Source organism: Halictus rubicundus, chromosome 2 (genome assembly GCF_050948215.1).
Source record: "Halictus rubicundus isolate RS-2024b chromosome 2, iyHalRubi1_principal, whole genome shotgun sequence".
Classification (NCBI taxonomy): Eukaryota; Metazoa; Arthropoda; class Insecta; order Hymenoptera; family Halictidae; genus Halictus; species Halictus rubicundus.
This window is the reverse complement of record NC_135150.1, coordinates 25,896,336-25,915,434: the sequence shown is the minus strand read 5'-3', so window position 1 is coordinate 25,915,434 and position 19,099 is coordinate 25,896,336. Positions and strand designations below refer to the sequence as shown.

The window sequence follows — 19,099 nt, the reverse complement described above, 5'->3', positions numbered from 1 at the left end:
CAATTGAAAATATCCCGGTACCAGAGTGTGATGTCGTATTCCAACATGACAACGCTCCTGGGCATTGTTCTGAAGAGCGTAAAGAATTCGCTGCAAACTCAACCATTTCAAACCGTGGAATGGCCTGCTCAAAGTCCAGACATAAACCCGATTGAAAATGTCTGGGCATACTGAAAAATGAAGTTACAGAATCAATATAGTGCTCCCCCAACAACGATAACTGATTTGTGGCAAAAAGTGCAGGAGCAGTGGTATTCTATTACGCCAGAATATTGCGAAAATGTAGTATTAAGTATGCCTAAACGTATTCAGGCAACTACCAAGGTTAAAGGTTCATGGACGAAGTATTAAGTGTACGAAAATCTGAAATGTTTAGTCAAAATCAGTTGCGGTGCAAAACCGACTACACGAAAGAAATAATAACAATATCACAAATGTTCCGTTTGTTTTCTAAAGCCAAAAGATTGTAGATAATACCAAGTATTTTGTTTCTTTTGTATTCTACATGGAAATATTGAATAAAAAATTACTTTCGTTAAAATGTCGTATGTGTGTTCGGTTTTGCTCCTTACTGTACATAGAGAGCTACGGTCTTGTCCCAATGTTCCTCGAGGTCGTAGAGGTTCTTCAAGATGTCGCGGTGTGATACCGTTGCGTTGTATCGTCGCATCGATCGAGCCCGAGGAACAATGTTTTTTCCACCGGTGATTCACGGTGCACGCCTCGCGCGATTCTCGTTTCCTCGTACAAGAAACGAAAATAGAAATAAAGAGGAAGAGGCTAACCGTGATTCCCCAAACAGAGATTCGCAGGCAGGAAACGTCCGTATGCAGTTTGCGGCTCCCAGTATGGTTGCGCAATCGCGTCACAACCGAGAACCAAGCCGTGTGTCGGTCAAAACGTGCCCGGAGTCATTGACGACTGCGGGAAAGTACAGCGGAACTCGTTTGGGATATCCTGCACGCGGTACCACGAATTCGATGCTACACGATTCTTCGCAGAATGCTTCTGCGAGCAAGTTTCTCGCGGTACCAGCGACAAAAGTCTTTGCAGCATTCTCGATAGGATGTACGCTCGGTTGCACACGTTTCTTCGTCGTCTTCGTCGATTCTTGAACTTGTCGAACGATACAAAGGAGATCTTTCTGCTTTGTCGGATAGAACTGTGTACGTCATCGTTTCGCTGATTCCACGAATCACTGTTACATATTATTTATAGTGTATCGACGAACTTGCAAGGTTTCGTTGGAGCAATGCCATTCCCCTACCACTCAAAAAGCCTTGACTCTCGAGGCAACAGAAGAGAGAGAGAGAGAGAGAGAGCGTCGTTTTCATCCGGTTCGGGAAACACGTGGCAGTAGCACGCAACTAATAGCAGCGTCCTGATTAGTCTTCTACATTCCACAGAGTCCCGATCAATCGTCACAGTCTCCGACAAACGCGTTTCGTTTCGCATTCGTACAAATTAATCTGCTCGAGGTCACAGTTCGCTCGCGATAAAGAAAAACCTAAATGTAAATCGGAGTTTACGCTGATCGTGCCGACTTGTTGTGCCGGGTGATTAATAGTGGAAGCCCATTTCGAGAGACACCGCTTAATGACTAGCTTAATGAATCCGAACGAGCGTGCCAGATAGAACGTAACATCGTGGAATAAGAACGCGTGGCGCGGCGAATTAAAGGAATAATGGGTTCGACGGGCTGGTAAATACAAAGTTGAAGGGAACCGTGACGTTCTAACGATGACATCACAAACGCGATCGTGAATCAGCTCGTTTCGATCGAGCGAATGGAAGGAAGTTCGCGTGGCGGCTAGCAGATCTGTTTGGTCCGAGCGCGGCGGCAGTAACGCGCCAGCATAAGTAACAGCTTCTGACTTTCGCATACGGACGCGCGCGCGCGCGCGTTACCGCGTGTTGGCGCGCATCGCATTGTTATTCAAAGAGACGACGGTACACCGCAAACTGGTATTCTCGTGATTGACCTCTGCTCCCGTTGCGAGAACGGAGAAAGTAAAAAGCTGTGTGCTCTAATGTTGGACCATCGAAACCGCGCGTCTCCTCTACGCTGATAAGAGTTCCGTCTCGTCTGAAAAAGAGCAAACAGCAAGATTGGACAACGGCCGAGTGGTCCGAAGAGAAACATGGATCGTTTGAAACACAACGGTGATGAGATTCTGTACATGGATGATCTCACGGACGAGGTGTCGCAACCGTTGACGTCCAAGGAACTGGAAACCGTTACCGTTGGACCTCGACGGGGTTCTCTGCTGGAGACGGACAACACGAACAACCCTCGGCCAACCTCTGGACCGGAAATCGACGATCTCGAGCCGGAAGGAAGACCGCCGATCGGGTTCGATCACCGTGGGATAGACGATGGCTTGCTTCCAGAGACGCCATTTCCTCGGACGCCGCAGCCGGATTTTCCCATGTTTCCCGATAACAGAACTCCATTTTTCCCGATAGTGCCTCCGCTCCAGCCCACCCCCGACGTCAACATTTACCAGCACAAGAAGACGCTAGCCCAAGGGATGATGGATCTTGCTCTCCTGTCCGCGAACGGCAATCAGTTGCGTTACGTTCTACAGTCCGGCGGAGGTCATCCGTACTTCTATCCGTCGTTGATCATGATAGGCGCCAGTCTATTTCTGCAGATCGCAGTGGGGATTGGTCTGATATGGAACAGCAGATACAACGTGAAAGACACCGCTCAAATGTGCAAAGCTGAACGAGCGAATAACTGGACAGTGATCGGCATATTTCTAGTGACTATTCTGAACGTGTTGATTCCGGCGTTCGGGGTGGAGGATGGTGTGTCGGTAGCTCTTGCCGCGACATAGACTTATGTCCAGACAATGCGAACCCATCGCAATCTATACCGAAAACTGCCTCGATCGTGCAGAACGAGAACGACTAAACTAGAATGTCTCCGATCGTGGTATTTGGATTTAATAATTGTGTCACAGCTTCACGGAGCCGTCTCGCAATGTCTTGACATACCTGAGTGTTCAGGCGTACGTTTGCGCTTCCCTTTTTTTTATTTTGTTATAAAACGTCAAAGTTGTATACACGAAGGAATTAAATGTAGAAGTTTCCTCAACTCCTCGGATAATTTTTCCTTGCTTTCCGACAGACTTTTCGTCTCTTTCTCCAATTCCGCTGATATCTCTGTCAACCGATTCTCCATTATATCACGGCCCATTTCAATCCTCATTAACCGTGACACACTTTCGAATGTCTGATTCTTACAGCCACGGTTCTCTTGGCAAGACGAAGCTTCGAGTCTTTCTTGCATTATTCGGTGCAACACGGATATGAATTTTAAAATTTCATTCCAGTTCATGTCGTTCGAACTGGTACTCGAATGATTCTTGTGTTCTTGCACTACCGTTACCTGAAAATTGTGTTTTCGCCATTACTATGCCATTACTAGACTGCGTATTTTATGCATTTATTAGAGAAATCTGTAAAACATTGAAATGCTAGAAAGATTAGAAGAATTAGAAGGAGTCGATATGCAATTTTCAAACTTTGGAAGTCATTGAAGCGAGAAGGGAACTTCTATTCAGCGTTTATGTCTTACAATTGATAGTGACAATTTTTATTTTGCATAAAAGTCCGCAGTCTAGCCATTACTATACCTCCGGATAAAACATCTATTCGTGTATCTACCATCCATTCGAAGAAAATATGTTCTTTCCTCCGCCATTTGGCATGCACATCCAGCAAATTTCCAGCAGCTAATAATTCCTGCATGTATTTCTTGTCAGCCTGGGATAGCTCACTTTTATCAGCAGTCGCAATACGTTTTATTAGAGCCAGTTCAGATACGCTCAAATGCGGGAGACCGCTGACATTAATAGTTGCAGCATGAACTTTGCTTATTAAATTAGCTCTCTCGGAAACGAGATTATATATCTCTCTGATATTGTAATTCACTTTACCATGTAAACGTACCATACCGTTCATTTGGGCAACCATTGTTTCTGGCACGTCGTGCTCTATTTCTCTTTCCTGAAAAGCATACCATTTCTAGGATATCCCTTCTCTAATCACTAATTAAATTTAAATAACATATAAATTCTGAACTACTTCTGAATCGTTTGGCTTGGAACATTCCCTTCCAAGAACACCATTCGAAACATTCACACGAATTATAGTATCTAGAGCATCTTGAGTTCCAAGAAGCCAAGCTAATGCTAATAATAATTGTCTGCCGTTTTTATCGTGCTTGCTAGAAGCATAAAACTCGACGGAAGGATACTGTAGATACGCAAAATACAATTTGGTGGCCCACACTGTATCTAAAAATATGCTCAGTCTTAACAAATATACTCTAGAGAATACAGATTGAATACATATAAATAGAGTGAAAACACAGGACCAAAAATATTTACCATAATGTTGAAAGTCGACTTCAATTTGCTTTTCTTGTACGACACAGTAACTCAAGATATTTAACGTTTCCCAGAATACCTTCACCTATTGCAGAAAATAAATCAACGATTAATATTTTAACTGTTTACATACATGCACAGCGTCGCGCATAGAGGTTATGTAACACCGCTCGCAAATACTTACAACATTTTCTGCAGTGTCGTTAAATTTTGCTAGTCTAAAATACTCCGGTTTCATTGAAACTTTGATCGACAGTTTCAAATGCTGGCACAGCAAGGACAAAACACTTTTTATATCGGACATTATGCGATTCGAATCGAACCTTAGGTTACCGCGCACTCGAGTTTTAAACGCGCGATCGATTTCGCGCCTTTTTCCTACCGTGTTCGGTTGAATCGAGATCAAATTATCTTTCCATTTGTAAAATACAAAATTCGGAAATTAATCATACGTTTCTCCGTTTTTTTTTTTGTATTTATAAAGCGATGCTATAAAATAACAAAACATCGTTAACGAAGTTCAGGTACTCCAATGAAACAGAAACGCGTTAATTGGAGCGGTCAAAGTACATTTTCAAAGGACATACTTGGAGCGCAGGCCTGACTCGGACTACCTAAACGCTGTCTATTATTACCTGTTTGATTACGGTCCGGTGCGGTTTAACGAAGAAATCGGCAGGTCACTACGTGATAAACAGTTCCGAGTTCGCACCACCTGTAAACCAGCCACGGACTTCCTTTGTGTTCGGAACTCGAGGTACCTGTTACCCGTGACTTGAACAATACCAATTGAGCCACGATGAAACGTGTGTGGTTTATTGTACGTGTAAAAATCCGTACTAAGTAAGCACCAGGCTTTCTATTGCAACGACCATCGGGAAATAAGAACACGAGATTCAAATTCCGTGCATTTGTGAGTTTGTAAAGAATACTGTTATTAATTTTACTTTTTTCAATGCGTAAGTAAGTAAGAAAAATTGGATGGAAGGAAGTCAGTGAACACTTTAAAAGCGGAGTCAACATTGTCTCCTTTCCCGTTTCTGTTATAACGTAATTATAAGTGTAGTAAAAAAATAAATTTTTAGTAATTTATGAAACATAAACAAATTTAATAACATAGAAAATATTTTCAATAATGATGTAACAATTTCTAGAAAATTCTCAATGTTCCGGAAAATTTGAATATCACAACTACCAAGAAACACATACGAGTAAAAGTTGTGTACTATAACATCCTGTCAGGGTCGAGATGAAGATTTCCAAAAGGGTACATATGTATGTATATCGAATATGTTATTAATTTCCTAAAAATTGGAATAAAATTCTGTTTTGATGTTGTCGATGTGGAGTCACCGTAGAATACACAGGCATATAATAAATATAAATTTCTATCTTTCTCTAAGAAATTATAAACGACAAAGAAGTTTCAACCACTGCAACCCTACAATAGATCGCAGTGCAAGAGGTTAATATCAATGCTTCGCATTACGCGTTTGTAATCTATACAAATAAACCGGAGTATCTTCTGGTGGAAAACTAAACGCGATTAGAAATATTCCATTTACTGATTTTGATCGCAAAATGGAAAAAAAGAACTGCGTTTGAGCTAACTTGAAGTATGAAACAAACGTGCCCCCAAGTAATAACGGATCCCAGATCGCCGCACAGTGGGCAATTTGGGCGAAATCGGATTCAAAATCAAAGAACTTAGAAATGGGGTAGAGCGATGAAATTTTTTTTAAATTAAAGCTGAAACTTTGTAGAATATGGGGAAAATAGGGAGATGAAGGTACCAACGTTTTTTAACCTTGAGAAAATTCGTTAAACTTGCACAATTTCAAGAGAATTGTGGTTTTCCAATACCACATATTATAAATGATATATCCCTAAAAACTTTCACCTGAAACATCAAATAGTCGTGACATCCGCGCGATTCATTCCTGGAAATTCCGAAAGTTGATATTTAAACTTGAATTGGGGCGAAAGCATCTCGAAGTATCTCATGAAATTTTGCACAAAGCTAGATCAATATTATAACTTGCAAAAACGATTAGTTCCAGATCGAAGCTATTCAAAGGATTTTTTTGTATTCCTTCATAAATAAAAGATGAGCGTAACGCAAAGGGGCTTCAGGTTAATCCATATTACTTAATGTTAAACATCTTTTTTTGGAAAATTTTTTTTGCCAGTTAATAGTTGAAGCCATTTGCAATAACCCATATGATTTGTAGACCCCTAAGTATTCAATTATAGGCGGAGTAATTACATAACTATCGCACTGAAAACTGATGAATTCCCAGGAGCGAGGAAATGGTTATTTACCATGCGTATATCTCCCTAAAAAATTTTTTTTTTTAAATCTGACTTTGGTACATCATGCACGCACTATTAGGCTATACAAAAATAATTTTTTTTTAATAAAAATCCAAAATTTATAAAATGGATTTTTTGCCGCCTTGGCACCACTGTGCGCCGCACAGTGGGCAATTTGGACAAAATCGGATTCAAAATCAAGGAACTTTCGATAGAAATGAGGTAGAGCGATGAAATTTTTTTTAAATGAAATTTCGATTTTAATTGTGCATTATGGATGCTGTTCGTGGAGGTAAGTTGCGTAGTTTTTAGTGCCAAATGTTTATTGACTCGATCGACCCGAAAAACGGCCTAATACCAATTTTCAAGCAGAACCAATAATTTTTTAATGTGTATGTCCACTATATAAGATCCGCCATTTCGTTTTCTCTAATTTCAAGTTCAGATTCGTGATCAACGATCCCAAAAAACGGCCTAATACCAATTTTCAAGCAGAACCAATAATTTTTTAATGTGTATGTCCACCATATAAGATCCGCCATTTCGTTTTCTCTAATTTCAAGTTCAGATTCGTGATCAGCGACCCCAAAAAACGGCCTAATACCAATTTTCAAGCAGAACCAATAATTTTTTAATGTGTATGTCCGCCATAGAAGGTCCGCCATTTCGTTTTTTCTAATTTCAAGTTCAGATTCGTGATCAGCGACCCCAAAAAACGGCCTAATACCAATTTTCAAGCAGAACCAATAATTTTTTAATGTGTATGTCCGCCATAGAAGATCCGCCATTTCGTTTTTTCTAATTTCAAGTTCAGATTCGTGATCAGCGACCCCGAAAAACGGCCATAATACCAATTTTCAAGCAGAACCAATAATTTTTGAATAAGTTGTGAGGTTTTGACCACGTTTTGGCGATTTGGCGGCCACTGTGCGACGCACAGTGGGGAATTTGGACAAAATCGGATTCAAAATCAAGGAACTTTCGATAGGAATGAGGTAGAGCGATGAAATTGTTTTTTATTGAAAGCTGCAACTTTGTAGAATATGGGAAAAATAGGGAGATTATTACCATCCAATCATTTCAACGAAAAAATGACTTCATTAGTTTTTGTCACAAAAATCTATTTTTTGCAAAATCCTGAGGTCGTAGACAAATTTTGAGACCAGATTTGAAATCAGCGTGAAAAAATCTATGGGAAATGATGTATAGCATGTTAAAAAAAAAAATTTTCCGCGCGTGGTATTGGAAAAACTAAAATTTCCTTGAATTTGTGCGCGTTTAACGAATTTTCTCGAGGTTAGAAAACGTTTGTACCACAATCTCTCTATTTTTCCCATATTCTACAAAGTTGCAGCTTTCATTTCCAAAAAATTTCATCGCTCTACCTCATTCCTATCGAAAGTTCCTTGATTTTGAATCCGATTTTGTCCAAATTGCCCACTGTGCGCCGCGGCACGGTAGCCGCCCTTCCGGTGGATCCTCCCGTTTTCTCTTTGTTCCGTTCCCTGGGGTACGCGATTACCAGGCTACGTTACGGGGGCCGTAAATGCGACGGGGAAAGACAACTGGTGTCGTCGTGGTGGTGAGCGCAAGAGGAACAGGTCAATCGTAAGCGATCGCTTGGACGTGCAGGATCGTTGAGCGATCTCTCGACAATCGAGTTTACCGCGCTGTTCCGAACGCTTGCTTCTCTTTTGGGCCGGTTGCGAAATACGGATCCGCCACGTCTCCGGTATCTCGTATCGCGGTTACGTTTCCGACAGCGCGCATCGTGGTCTCTCAGAGTCACGGAAAAATCGGTGAGTTTATTCGCGAGAGATTGGCTGCCGGGTGAAAATCGCCGGGAGACGCAGGCAACGCGCGACACCCGTGGTCTGCAAACACACCGACTGCGAAAAATACCGCTTCCTCCGGAGGCACGGTGTCAGTGCTTGCGTCGTGCTGTGGTTTCACGTGTCACCGAGACCCGAGAGGATCTAAATATCACGATCTCTACATAGACAACGTCGATACATCCGCCGAAAATGGGACAAAGCTACCGCGGCCTGATCCTGGCGTTCGTCGGGCTCTGCTCTTTCATCTTATTGGTAAGCGAATGAAAAATCTTTTCGAAAATGCTGCGCGATCCGTGTCGTGTGCGAACGATTAGGTTGGCCCGAGATAGGAGCTGTGCCCCTTCGGGAATCGCGTTGTTGTTGCTGCAGCCAGTGATCGCCGGGAACTTGACACCGAAGAAAGATACTGTACAGTCCTCGATCAAAATATTTGTGCGACTTCTTCGATGGGCGTCTGCTAACTAATTTTATTTAATTATTTCCTGTTGTTTCGCAGGCTTGGTCGAAGGCTATAATTTAAGATCCAACTTCGTGTAGGTAATTTCATTCGATTTACGTATGACCGATTCTTCGAGACGCTCTACAACTGTGGTTGCATTTTGAATTTGTGCAGTACAAACCTATCGGAAGTACGCGTGCTACCTGCAAGGAATCGAATAACATCCGAAATAATGAACATAGCGATTCGAAGCACGTTCGCGACGTACAGACCGAATCGCGATACTCTATAATACTACATAACACAGTACAGTCTGTAATTAGCAGCCGGCCGGCGATATTTACGTAATCCGTAATCTGTTATCGCCGTGTAACTGTATCTCGCGAGCCGGGATGGATTTATGAAAATTGAACGGTTAAGGGTCAGCAAACTTTTTATCTGAGCGTTGTGTCTTCTGAATCCGAGTAAAAGTGATATCGCCTCGACAAAAATAGTTTACGTTAAGCTGAAACGCATTTGCTGGAGGATAATAAAGTCGAGACGCGATTAATTGCATTCGGGAAACGACGCGACGATTGCAATTCATATTCATGACTTCCAATTTTGCAAATAGGTTGTTTCGAGGTGATACCGGTGATTCGAGGAAGTTGATAACACCTTTCTGGGAATCGAAGAATATATCTGTGGTTACAGGGAAAAACGTCGCGTGTATCGCATACTTTTACTTTCGACATATCGCCGTTTAAAGTTGCGATCACCAGTAATGTTTCCTTGCTGCATTAGTTTTTTCTTACAGCCTATCTAGTTTGTTTTGATGACTTTTTTCTAGTAAATACGTAGATCCTGTATTATAAAACCCAAAATGCATGAACTTAGCTTTTCCTTGCATCTAAGAGACACGTATATCATGCCTGGGCAACTTCCCCGCTGTTGCTTCACGACCCCCACTACCAGCGCAAAGGTTCACCCACCACTGGCCACTTCATATTACCCTACCATGCTTTTACAACCTCCTAACCCCCCACCCCTTATCCCGTACTCCATAGAAGCATGGTGTGGGGTCTCAGGAGTGGGAAGAGGACTCGCATGTGGCTCGCGAGCCACCAGTTGCTCAGGCCTGATGTAGATGAAGGTATTCCTGGAAATTAGAGTGGGGGAATAAGTCTTGATCTGGCGACACTGCCTGGAGGCATTATCTCATGACCTATGGCGAAACCATAGGAAGGGAAGCGCCGTCTTTGCGTTTATCGTACACGTGTACAATGTACAGAGACTGGCTAGAATAAACTGGCATAAACTGGCTAGAATTCACAACGTATCTGCCGGCAACTTTCAAGCATGCTTCGATGTGTACATCCTTGAATATTTTAACGCAGGAATTCTCAATGGTTCCGACACTTCTATATCGAATACACGCGAGAAAGATCAGGAATTGTATGGACAGGACTGAGAACCCCTGAACCAAAGGACGGAATGAACGAGTCGGTGTCAATTATTCTTCGGATAGTTAAGAACTCGTAAACGCGTTTATCTCGATCCGACATCTCGAATGATGTATTCAACGATAAAATCTATGATAATAGGAAGAAGGAAGATCTCTGTCTGTTCCTTTCTTTCTTTCGATCCTCTAACCCTAACCCTACATTGATCCTGGGAAAAATATGCGACCGCTTTGCTGTATGTATGAAAAGTTTAGCCGGAAGTACAATAAATACGTTGATAGATTCTTCTCGCAGATAACAGAGAGTAAATCGTGTGTTTTTTAATTGTCTTACGCGACGATTTAATTGTCCTCACAAACCGCAAAGATTCAACGTGAAAGATAAGCAAACATGATCGACTATTCGTACTTATACTTACACTGTCGCGGAAAATTCATTGCAACGTATACTTACGCGTGACAGTTCGTGTCGCGATTAATACTTGTTCCGTATAGTTAGAGTATAGTCTGTCGGGAGAAGCGAGAAACACGAATACGATATCCAGCGTGGATCATTACCGATCCCGTGGTCGGCCATTACAACCATTCACGCAAGAATTGAAATTGATGGTACAGGTTTCTAACACGCTGCACAACAGAACCATTAATACTCGCGTCAATCATCGAATAGAGAGGATGAAACGTATATGTTGATCCGCGTGAGCGAGCGTGCGTCAGGTACTTATTGTTAGTTGCTAACGGTAGTTCTCGATTTTCTATGTACTAGACTTTGCGCGACACCAACTCGAACGGTACTTCGAGTTGACGGAGATTTTTTCCAAAGTGACGTATGACCAGCATGTTCATTTTGCAGATCACCCAGAATATCGACGCGTTACCGTATCACGCCGACGGAACAGAGGACACCGATGAATCTCTTGGCGGGAAATCGACCAAGTCTACCGAAACTTCCGTGGAAAGCGACCCACCCGATTCCGAAGAATTGTCCGTCGAAAATGGCGGATCTCTGAGGAGAGACCGTAGGGATGCACGAGACAGGTTTTCGAAAAGCTCGTTTAGAAGATCGTTTACAGGTCGGTAAAAGGAGGATACGTGGCAACCGTAGACACTCGAATTTACACTAATCCTTATACAGTAACGAGCAAAACTCAGTCTACACTGTTTGAAGCAACGCTTTTTCACGATTTTCGACTTAAAATCGCACTTTTAATCGTTTATAACTCGTAAACGAATAAACCAATATCGGTGAAATTTTCATTTTATTCGAGCGAGTCAAATACATTCTTTAAATTTTCAATACAGGCTCAGATAAAAAAGCTGAAAAAACCAACTTTTACTATTTCTTTTGCGATTCCGACCAATTCAAATTTTTCTCAAAAATTTTTTACACCTCGTCTAATAAACTAATCCTTCTAACTTCTCAATAAAATTCTAGTCATTTGATCTAATTTTTAAAAAGTTATGTTGCCTCAAATAGTGTAGACTCAGTTTTGCTCGTTACTGTAAATATGTATGTCATTTTTCAACTTACTGGTTCGAAAGTTGATCCTCTTATCGGATCTAGCGTAAATAAATCAGAAAATTTGAATGTAGATGAGACGTGTTTCAGTATTTTGTCAAACATTGGGAGCTAAATCCCGACATTTGAAGGTTCATACAAATGGGGTACCTATTCTCCGTATTTGTATACTTGGGGTAGTTGATTCAATCTCTTATCGTGAACATCTGTTTCCATAGATACCTATGGCATGCAGTCGGACGCTAAGTTCGTATTTCCTGAAGAAGACACGGCTCAACCTGTACAACGAGTACCTGTCTGCGAGGGGTCTACGTACTGCACGGAAGTAGACAATTATCCTGAACAAATAGTAAACGCAGCGTTACGACGAAACGAAAGCCTGAAATATCTGGCATATGTTGACGCGGTTGGTAGATATATATTAACGAGATATACGCATATACAGGGTGCGGCGCGAATTAGTCCCCACGATTTTTCAGCCCCTTCGGATGGTCGGACAGAAAAATGTTTCTTACCAAAGTTAATCAGTCTATTAAATTAAAAAAAAATCGATTTTCAACAAAAAATCAAGGTCGCTGTGATATCTTTTAATGGAACTGGGTACTTTTAACTTGATAATATTGTAGGCGACGTTGAAACGAATTCAACGACCTGCTATACAATGACTTTCGGATGACCTTGAAAGATAATACCGCCATGAATCGATTGCCAGAATATTTGAAATATTTCGACGGTACGCAACATTGCTTCAGAACTTAACTCACAAAAAACCAAATTTATACGGAGCCACATTGAAAACACAAATGTTAAACGTGTACATGTAATTAATTAATAATTGAATTAAATTTTCGAACTGCATCCCATTTTGTGTAACGCAAAATTCTGCTCTTTGTAACAAAGTCTTATGCGTAGCTTCCATTAGAGAAGTTCTTTTTACATTTCTACACGCTTGAATTATGCGTTTTTTAAGAATTTTCACATTATCCACAGGTCTTTCATACACAATCGATTGTAAATATCGCAAAAGATAAAAATCTTAAGGGGTTATATCCGGCGAGCGAGCTGGCCAACGAATTGGACCATATGTTCCGATCCACTGATCCCCAAAAACTGTAGTTAACTATGATTTTACAATTGCAGCAGTATGAGCTGGGCAGCCATCGTGTTGGAAATAGATATCTTCTTTCATGTTTTCCCGGATCTCTTGCAACAATGTTGGAAGTTCATATCGCAAGAAATCCATGTATCGATGTGCTGTTAATATTCCATCGTAAAAATATGGTCCGATTAGGCAGCCGTTCATTTGTTTACCTCTAAATGCGAGGCGTTGCTATTGCGTGCCGTCGAAATATTTCAAATATTCTGGCAATCGATTCATGGCGATATTATCTTTCAAGGTCATCTGAAAGTCATTGTATAGCAGGTCGTTGAATTCGTTTCGACGTCGCCTACAATATTACGAAGTTAAAAATACCCAGTTCCATTAAAAGATATCACAGCGACCTTGATTTTTTTTTAAATTTGAAATATTGCAATTTCTTGTCGGTTTAATACTGATTAACTTTGGTAAGAAACATTTTTCTGTCCGACCATCCGAAGGGGCTGAAAAATCGTGTGGACTAATTCGCGCCGCACCCTGTGTGTACTTATTTTTTAAAATTGTGAATCGACATTTTCAACATTCTCTAACTTCATCTGAATTGCAATAGGTATCGTCCGACTTGGTGCAAAGAATCAACGTGGACGACGAAATGCCTCTCTGCATATCTTCGGTATGTATACGCGTGTACTTGGAATGGCAAACTTGTTGATAGAAAATTCACCTGTTCAATAAACGTCTATCGTTTCAGGAGCAGGTTATATTTCCTAAAGCGGCCGAGAACAAGGATAACGAATGGAAATTCGTTGTGAACCAAAAGGACTTCCAGCAGGGTGTGCGAATCGAGAAGTGTAGGTAGGTATATAGACCAACTACGAGTAGAACACCTTGAACTTACACCTCGGCTTATCCATCGTGCGGTACCATATCTAATCATTTGTAAATCGTTTACAGCCAGGAGAACACTGATTGCAGATTGGTCAACGGACCTGGCGTGAACTACAAAGCAACCTGCAGACAAAAGTTCGTTTATCGACAACTCACGGCAGTGCTGGAGAACGGCAGCGTGGTCACCGACACGTTCAAGTTTCCATCGAGCTGCTGCTGCCACGTCTCGTCCATCAGAAATACGCTGACAAGAAGCGGGTTCATGAAGCAGGAGAGTAACGTGACGCCTATTAAAACGCGGATGAGAAAATGAATTCCAGAACACCGTGTGGCGTGTGTAAACGCAGAAGTAACTCTGTCAGGGGATCGCAATCGATGTCTCGTTGATTCTCTTGCCGGAGACGCTTTCGACCGAATATGCATTTAGATGACCTTCGCATCGTTAATGGGAAATCGACAGAACCATTCCATAGATTGGAGTACAACTTTTTTTCAAATACAAGATTCTTGGAACGCACGGGAAAATGATTGACTGACTTGTAAATATCGAGATCGTGATTTCTTGCAACTGACCCAGTTTCTTTTGTAAATACCGAGATGGTTTCTCTTCCTATCTTTTCATATTGTTTGAAACTCGAAATACGAGGCTGATGCGTCTATCCGCCACTTTGTGTTTCGATCTTTAAGACAACAATATGTACGCAATATACATACACATATATAGAACGATTGTGCTTGAAATAGTCTGCTAGCCTAGCTAGGCGGCGTAGAACACGCATACTAAAGACTCGCAGGCGTTTCTTCGATTCATCCATGACGAATGGATGCTTAAAATATAAGGAAGGGAGCAGCATGGCTGTCCGTGTACGTATGCGATATGTTTGATATTAAAGTGCGATTATCACTAGGGCGAATGTACGTATTTTATATTGTACAGAATATTCTTTTCGATGTTAATAGTTTTGAACGAATGTAACTACGTACATGATTTTAACTGGGGAGAGAGAGAGAGAGAGAACTTTAAACGCAATACTTTGTGGATGAAATGGACGTGAAGCTATATCCACGTTGGATATTATGTGATATTATAGCCATTGAGATCGATGTAACGATGTACAGTTAAAAATACTATTTCCTTTGTATCTATATAACTATATTGATGAATACTTTTACGCGTTGTACATGACACAACAATAAATGCTTTACGAAGAAATGTTGGTGCGTTTGTTGTTGGTAAACCAAGCAAGTGAAACCTAATTGCAAGTACACAAATTTATTCTTACATAATTAAATACAATACTTAGAGCTATTTTTTGTTTCGACGCACAATATTTTTATAGTCCATCAAGTGCTTGTGCATTATGAGTTCTTTTTACAATTTTCTTTTTCAGAGTACCAAAAGTCTAAATAAATATTTACGATGTATAGACAGAAGACGATCGGAAATCGGGGATGTAGGTACGCTTTCTAAGTTTATCTAATATACATTTACTTTTACGTACAAAGTGGTCCAGGATTTAAATTAGTTTCTAAAGAATCCTTTGCGGATTTATTCGTCTTCCTATCTCCCCGCCTCTTCTGTCCTCATACGTTTGTCACTGGTCCATGTGATATACCTCCGAGACATCACAATTTGTATGATTAAAATGTAAGAAATAATAGTCATAATAATTCACGATTTGTAGTAGAATGATTACAGACTAGGAAATATTCTCTCGACATTTTTTTTTTTGACACGTATAAGTTCCAAAAATTACCTAATGTAGGTTGACGCGCCCCATTTTGGGGGTGAAATACGGAAGTAGGAAAAATGGGCCGTGCTTCGTGAACATTGGCGTTCACCGTATATACGCTAAAATATTTATCCATTAATCGGCACAGGTGAACCATGCAAAATACATTCTTTCCTCGTTTCCTTTATTTTTTTACAAAAGCACTACGTAACCGTGAAGTACTCACATTCTCGCTTGGAAGTATAAGAACGGTATCTGACGCTTACTAATGATAGATTTACTACTGCAAAAAGTCATTTAGTCAGAAAAAACCATGTAAATATGAGTAACGCTCGATATAAAATCTAGCATAATATTATAATGTGTATATCAATTAACATCGACTATTTTAAATGGAAGAGTAATTCCAAGTTGCTAAAAAAAACAAAATGGTAATGCACCTCAAAACTTGTGTGTATAATGTGGCAGTTTCTGTACCTATCGAGCATCCAGTCTTTATCGTAAAAGCATAACTTGTACGGAAGTTAAATGTAACATGTCATTAAATGCAGTTTTTTAATACGGTCTCTGGAGAGTTTAACAACTTGCAAACGCGGATTCTGTTTTCGCTTGGTCTTTGTAAATTGGATTTCATTTTAAAACGAGACCTCTTTCGAACGCATCTGCACATACAGGCCGCACGTACATTCATTTCGATGCAAGGAACAATAGCCATTGAAAACAGAGTCGATAATATAGTTCCATTGCAAGATTGTTTCCAGGTCAGTCTAAACGTGTCAAGCAATTATTTTCAACATGCCTGAAACGAATGTTCGTTCGAATACAATTCTCATCCTTATACTGACTTACACTCTCCATCGGGAGAACTAAAATTAAGCTACCTTAACTCCGTACGCGTTGTCATAGCCTCCTTTCATCTGCATCTGTGCCTGAATATTAGACAATTGCGCGCTGGTCATATCTACATCTCCGCTGCTTATGTGACCGGTGTGTCTAAAATTTGTGGGCACCCCTATCATACTGCGGTCTATCCTCAGTCTCTGGTGGGACCTTTGCCTCCCGTTGCGCGTCCTCGGCCCTTGTTGTGTCAAGCAACAAGTAAAACATTGCACCCAAAGTTCTCCGCTGCCAGCCATCGCTTATCTATTACTTGCAGCTAGTTATTCCTTAATACCTGAAATATAAAATCGCATAATTCGTTAGCAACGATACCTCGTATTACACAAACTTCTTTTAAGAATGTACACACTCGTTATATTTCTCCAACGGTTCACGGTACAGAAAAGTTTGATCTTGATTAAATGTAAACGATGTTGTGTCGAGAAGCGTAACAAACTATGTGAAAAGATAACAAAACTGGAGTAAGTTGCTTTTAGATTCGACAGCGTGTTTTTCGTAACATTAATGTACCGTAATAATAACCCACACGATCAAAAAATTGGAATGTAACCGTTTAAAAATAGCACGTTAGACGTTCGGAGAATATTCAAACGGAATATTTTGGAGGATCGAATTAACACCGGGTGTTATCACCGCGCGAATGAGTCAGACGTGAAAGCTGATAGAAAAACAAGGAGCGCACACTCACCTCATCAAGTGATCGTGCTGTCGTTCGGTCTAACCTTTGCGATAGCTCGGGACTCGAAGCCAGCGAGAAACAAAACAAACATTCCCTTTTGATCGATGAGTGTACACGTGCCTGAAAAGGACATCCAAAACTGGCTCGCTGGCTCGTGTGTATCCTTCTACTTGCGGTAAACCATCGCAGAGGCGAAGGCTCCGACGGGAACGAAAACAACCGAGTTTCCGCGACGAACAAAGGAAACCGAACAATACGACACCGGTTCACAACAGCACAGTTTTGTATATAGTGATTTTCACGAGGCACGCGGATCCGCGTCCTTATTTTCGCTCATCGAATCGTCTCGGATCGCACGACCGTGCGCGTCGCTCACCTTCTTCTTTTCGGCGACATTGCTCGCCAGAATTATAGAAACGAGAATCGAGTTCGAAATTTCGGCCGATGTACGAAACAAAAAAAAAAACAATTCGAACTCGCATACAAAGCACAGACTCGAATGTCAACGTGATCAACGGTCATCCGAGTTGTACACAACGAATATTTACAGTGTACGTACTCACGCATACCGACGTACCGTGTATTGCCAGAGACCGAGCGCGCCCGAAGAAAGTCGAGCTCGCACGAACATCACCGATCTATAGATGCTCGGATCTTTGGACACAAAGAGCCTGCTCCAGATATTATTTCCGTCGAGCAAATTAAAAACGAACCGCTCCTTTCAATTCGATTCGTTTCTAGGGACAACGAATTTAGCGTCCCGTTTGAATAGGAGTTAATTTATATGTACTATGTATACACATTCTTCCATGTAATTCCTTATCACAGCGAAATTCGGTGGATTTTACATGAAAGGCTACAGCCGGGTTTGGCCCTGGAAGGGATTTTATTCCAATTTGCGCCATTCGATAAAAAAAGATACCTTTCAGCCAAGTTTTAGCCCTATAGCTCATCTGTAAGGGTAGTTATAGAGGAAAAGATATTTTCCCAATAAAGATGAAAGATTTAATAGACAAGTCGATGCACTTATTCCATGTAAAAGAATGTTAAGTAGATAAGTAATACAGCCCATAGATGACTACAGGCCGAAAGTACTAGGACTACAGGAAAAATAGTTTAAACATAGTTAAAAAATGTTTTTACAATAGCGTAACAACAATCATACGGTTAGAAATCGAAAAAACATCTGATTAAAGAGAAAAAAAAATTGGCCCGGGGAGGGATTCGAACATGGTCCAAAGTCTTCAGGGGTTCGTAATTTTAAGCGGAAAGTACCTTTAAAATATTGGGATATACCCTGCATAGTATAATTGTCGTTTTTTGTACTACGCAATTTTCAAAGTATGCACGATGTTTCTCTGAACTTAGGGACGTTTAATATTACATAATATATTTTTACGATAATTATAACTTAGTTTTTCACGGAAAAAACGCCGAGAAAAGTGGTTTTTATTTTTTCCTACTGTGACGCACCAAACGCAGGAATTTAAAAAAAATTGAGCATAATACTTAGGACAATATCTTATTGCTAAATTAATTCTGTGTGGGTCACTCTTCGATTTCCACATAAAATCTGCATTTTTTCGACTTTTTTCGTGTTTTTCGATTTTTACAACCAGAGTTTGCAACGGAAAAATCTGAAAACAACTCGAAGTATGTGGTTTGGTGTCCGAAATGTGTCAGATTTTTTTCAGAATTTTAAATTGTCATTAAATGGGGAAAATAGGCCAAAAACTGGATTTTCGTTTTTCCTCTATAACTGCCCTTACAGATGAGCTATAGGGCTAAAACTTGGCTAAAAGGTATCTTTTTTGGTAGGCTATCGAATGGCGCGAATTAGAATAAAATCCCTTCCA

The 19,099-nt window shown here is 40.8% G+C and overlaps 4 protein-coding genes across 7 annotated transcripts; 2 read left to right on the top strand and 2 right to left on the bottom strand.

Annotated features, from left to right (window-relative positions):
* Positions 1-2,009: 2,009 nt before the first annotated feature.
* On the top strand, positions 2,010-3,100 carry LOC143365843 (ninjurin-A). The gene has a single exon (XM_076806417.1). The coding sequence runs from the start codon at positions 2,142-2,144 to the stop codon at positions 2,838-2,840; it is 699 nt and encodes a 232-aa protein (XP_076662532.1). The 5' UTR covers positions 2,010-2,141; the 3' UTR covers positions 2,841-3,100.
* Positions 3,056-11,122, bottom strand: LOC143365829 (tubulin epsilon and delta complex protein 1). Of its 3 annotated transcripts, none has more exons than XM_076806392.1 (5): positions 10,880-11,122; positions 4,582-4,662; positions 4,093-4,482; positions 3,673-4,014; positions 3,056-3,394 (listed from the first exon to the last, which is right to left on the bottom strand). In XM_076806392.1, the coding sequence occupies exons 2-5, from the start codon at positions 4,633-4,635 to the stop codon at positions 3,056-3,058; spliced, it is 1,125 nt and encodes a 374-aa protein (XP_076662507.1). In that variant the 5' UTR covers positions 4,636-4,662; positions 10,880-11,122. The 3 variants fall into 3 exon arrangements, with proteins under 3 accessions (XP_076662507.1, XP_076662508.1, XP_076662505.1); XM_076806393.1 differs by lacking the exon at positions 10,880-11,122 and having other exon boundaries at positions 4,093-4,304; positions 4,398-4,482; positions 4,582-5,895; XM_076806390.1 differs by lacking the exon at positions 10,880-11,122 and having other exon boundaries at positions 4,582-5,896.
* Positions 8,225-15,444, top strand: LOC143365833 (protein spaetzle 5). Its single transcript, XM_076806404.1, has 7 exons — positions 8,225-8,797; positions 11,279-11,498; positions 12,163-12,350; positions 13,654-13,716; positions 13,795-13,898; positions 13,998-15,190; positions 15,323-15,444. The coding sequence occupies exons 1-6, from the start codon at positions 8,735-8,737 to the stop codon at positions 14,242-14,244; spliced, it is 885 nt and encodes a 294-aa protein (XP_076662519.1). The 5' UTR covers positions 8,225-8,734; the 3' UTR covers positions 14,245-15,190; positions 15,323-15,444.
* Positions 15,191-17,787, bottom strand: Spec2 (CDC42 small effector protein Spec2). 2 transcript variants are annotated; one of them, XM_076806446.1, is made up of 3 exons: positions 17,253-17,787; positions 16,546-16,838; positions 15,191-16,463 (listed from the first exon to the last, which is right to left on the bottom strand). In XM_076806446.1, exons 2-3 carry the CDS (start codon positions 16,798-16,800, stop codon positions 16,455-16,457), a joined length of 264 nt encoding a protein of 87 aa, XP_076662561.1. In that variant the 5' UTR covers positions 16,801-16,838; positions 17,253-17,787; the 3' UTR covers positions 15,191-16,454. The 2 variants fall into 2 exon arrangements, with proteins under 2 accessions (XP_076662561.1, XP_076662559.1); XM_076806444.1 differs by lacking the exon at positions 17,253-17,787 and adding an exon at positions 16,914-17,090 and having other exon boundaries at positions 15,191-16,838.
* Positions 17,788-19,099: the final 1,312 nt, after the last annotated feature.